At 64.0% G+C, this 1,093-nt stretch overlaps 1 protein-coding gene across 1 annotated transcript; it reads left to right on the forward strand.

Annotated features, from left to right (window-relative positions):
• Positions 1 to 86: 86 nt before the first annotated feature.
• On the forward strand, positions 87 to 659 carry NGA_0568910 (guanylate kinase; the record flags this gene model as incomplete). Its single annotated transcript, XM_005855777.1, has 1 exon — positions 87 to 659. One exon carries the CDS (start codon positions 87 to 89, stop codon positions 657 to 659), a length of 573 nt encoding a protein of 190 aa, XP_005855839.1.
• Positions 660 to 1,093: the final 434 nt, after the last annotated feature.

Raw genomic sequence — 1,093 nt, forward strand, 5'->3', positions numbered from 1 at the left:
GGGAGGGAGAGACGGCGGCCGCGGAGGCCGGGGGGGGCGCTTACAGAAAGGAGGTGACGGTGCTGGTGGTGAGTGGGCCGGACGGGATGGGAAAGCGCGGTCTGGCGCGCAGACTGGTTGAAAGCGATCCGTTACAAAGATACGCCGAGCCCGTGTGGGTGACCACGCGGGCACCGAAGGAGGGGGAGGTGGACGGGCGGGACTACCATTTCGTGGAGGACTTCGCCTTCCAAGTCATGCGGGAGCAAGGGCGCTTCTTGACGGCCTATCAGGAGGAAGCGGGGGAGGGCAGGGCCTGGTTCGGACTTCGGCCGAGCGACGTGGTGGACGTGATGAGAAAGGAAGGGAAGGTGTCGGTGCTGGCGCTGGACGCCTTCGCTGCAGACAAGCTGCTGGCCTTGGGGGAGGCCCGCCTGATCGGCGTCTGGGTGACTCTCAACACCGTGGACCAGCTGCGGGAGCGGTATGGAGGGGAGGAGGGAGGGAAGGAGGAGGAGGTGGAGGCGGCGGTGTCGAGGGCGACTGTGGCCATAGAGCACGCCCTCATGGGGGAGGCGGGGAGGAGGGGCTTCTACGAGCACACCATCTACGACGACAAGGGCAAGGAGGAGACGCTCCGGTCGCTGCGAGACTTTGCGGACTTCGCCCTCAGCCTGTGAGGGCTCTTCCTCCCCTCCCTTCTCGGCGACTGCTCCCGGTCCCAGCCTCGCCACGCCGGAGGCTCTCGCGATATTGGGATGAGAGATGTTTGGGGGGGGGGGAACTCGGCCCTGGGAGAAGGCGGAGTCCCGAGAATCGGGCAAGGAACAAGAAGCGTGAGCGGGCACTCAGGGCTTTGTTTGAATTAGCGAATTTCTCTTTTTTTTCACTCTCGCTGAAGTGAAGCGAATTTCTCTATTTTTTCACTCTCGCTGACCGGCCTCTCCTCCCCGCCTCCATTCCTTTCATACAGTCCCCTCCCCCCTTCTACCCACTCTCTTCCCTTCCTCGGCCGCCGTCCGTCTCAGAGCACCCCCCCCGCATGTACGGCTCTGGCATGGTCCCCTCGCTTATCGTCCACGAACCACGCATCCAGGACATCCCCTCCTCCTCC

Source organism: Nannochloropsis gaditana (genome assembly GCF_000240725.1).
Source record: "Nannochloropsis gaditana CCMP526 unplaced genomic scaffold scaffold099, whole genome shotgun sequence".
Lineage (NCBI taxonomy): Eukaryota > Eustigmatophyceae > Eustigmatales > Monodopsidaceae > Microchloropsis > Microchloropsis gaditana.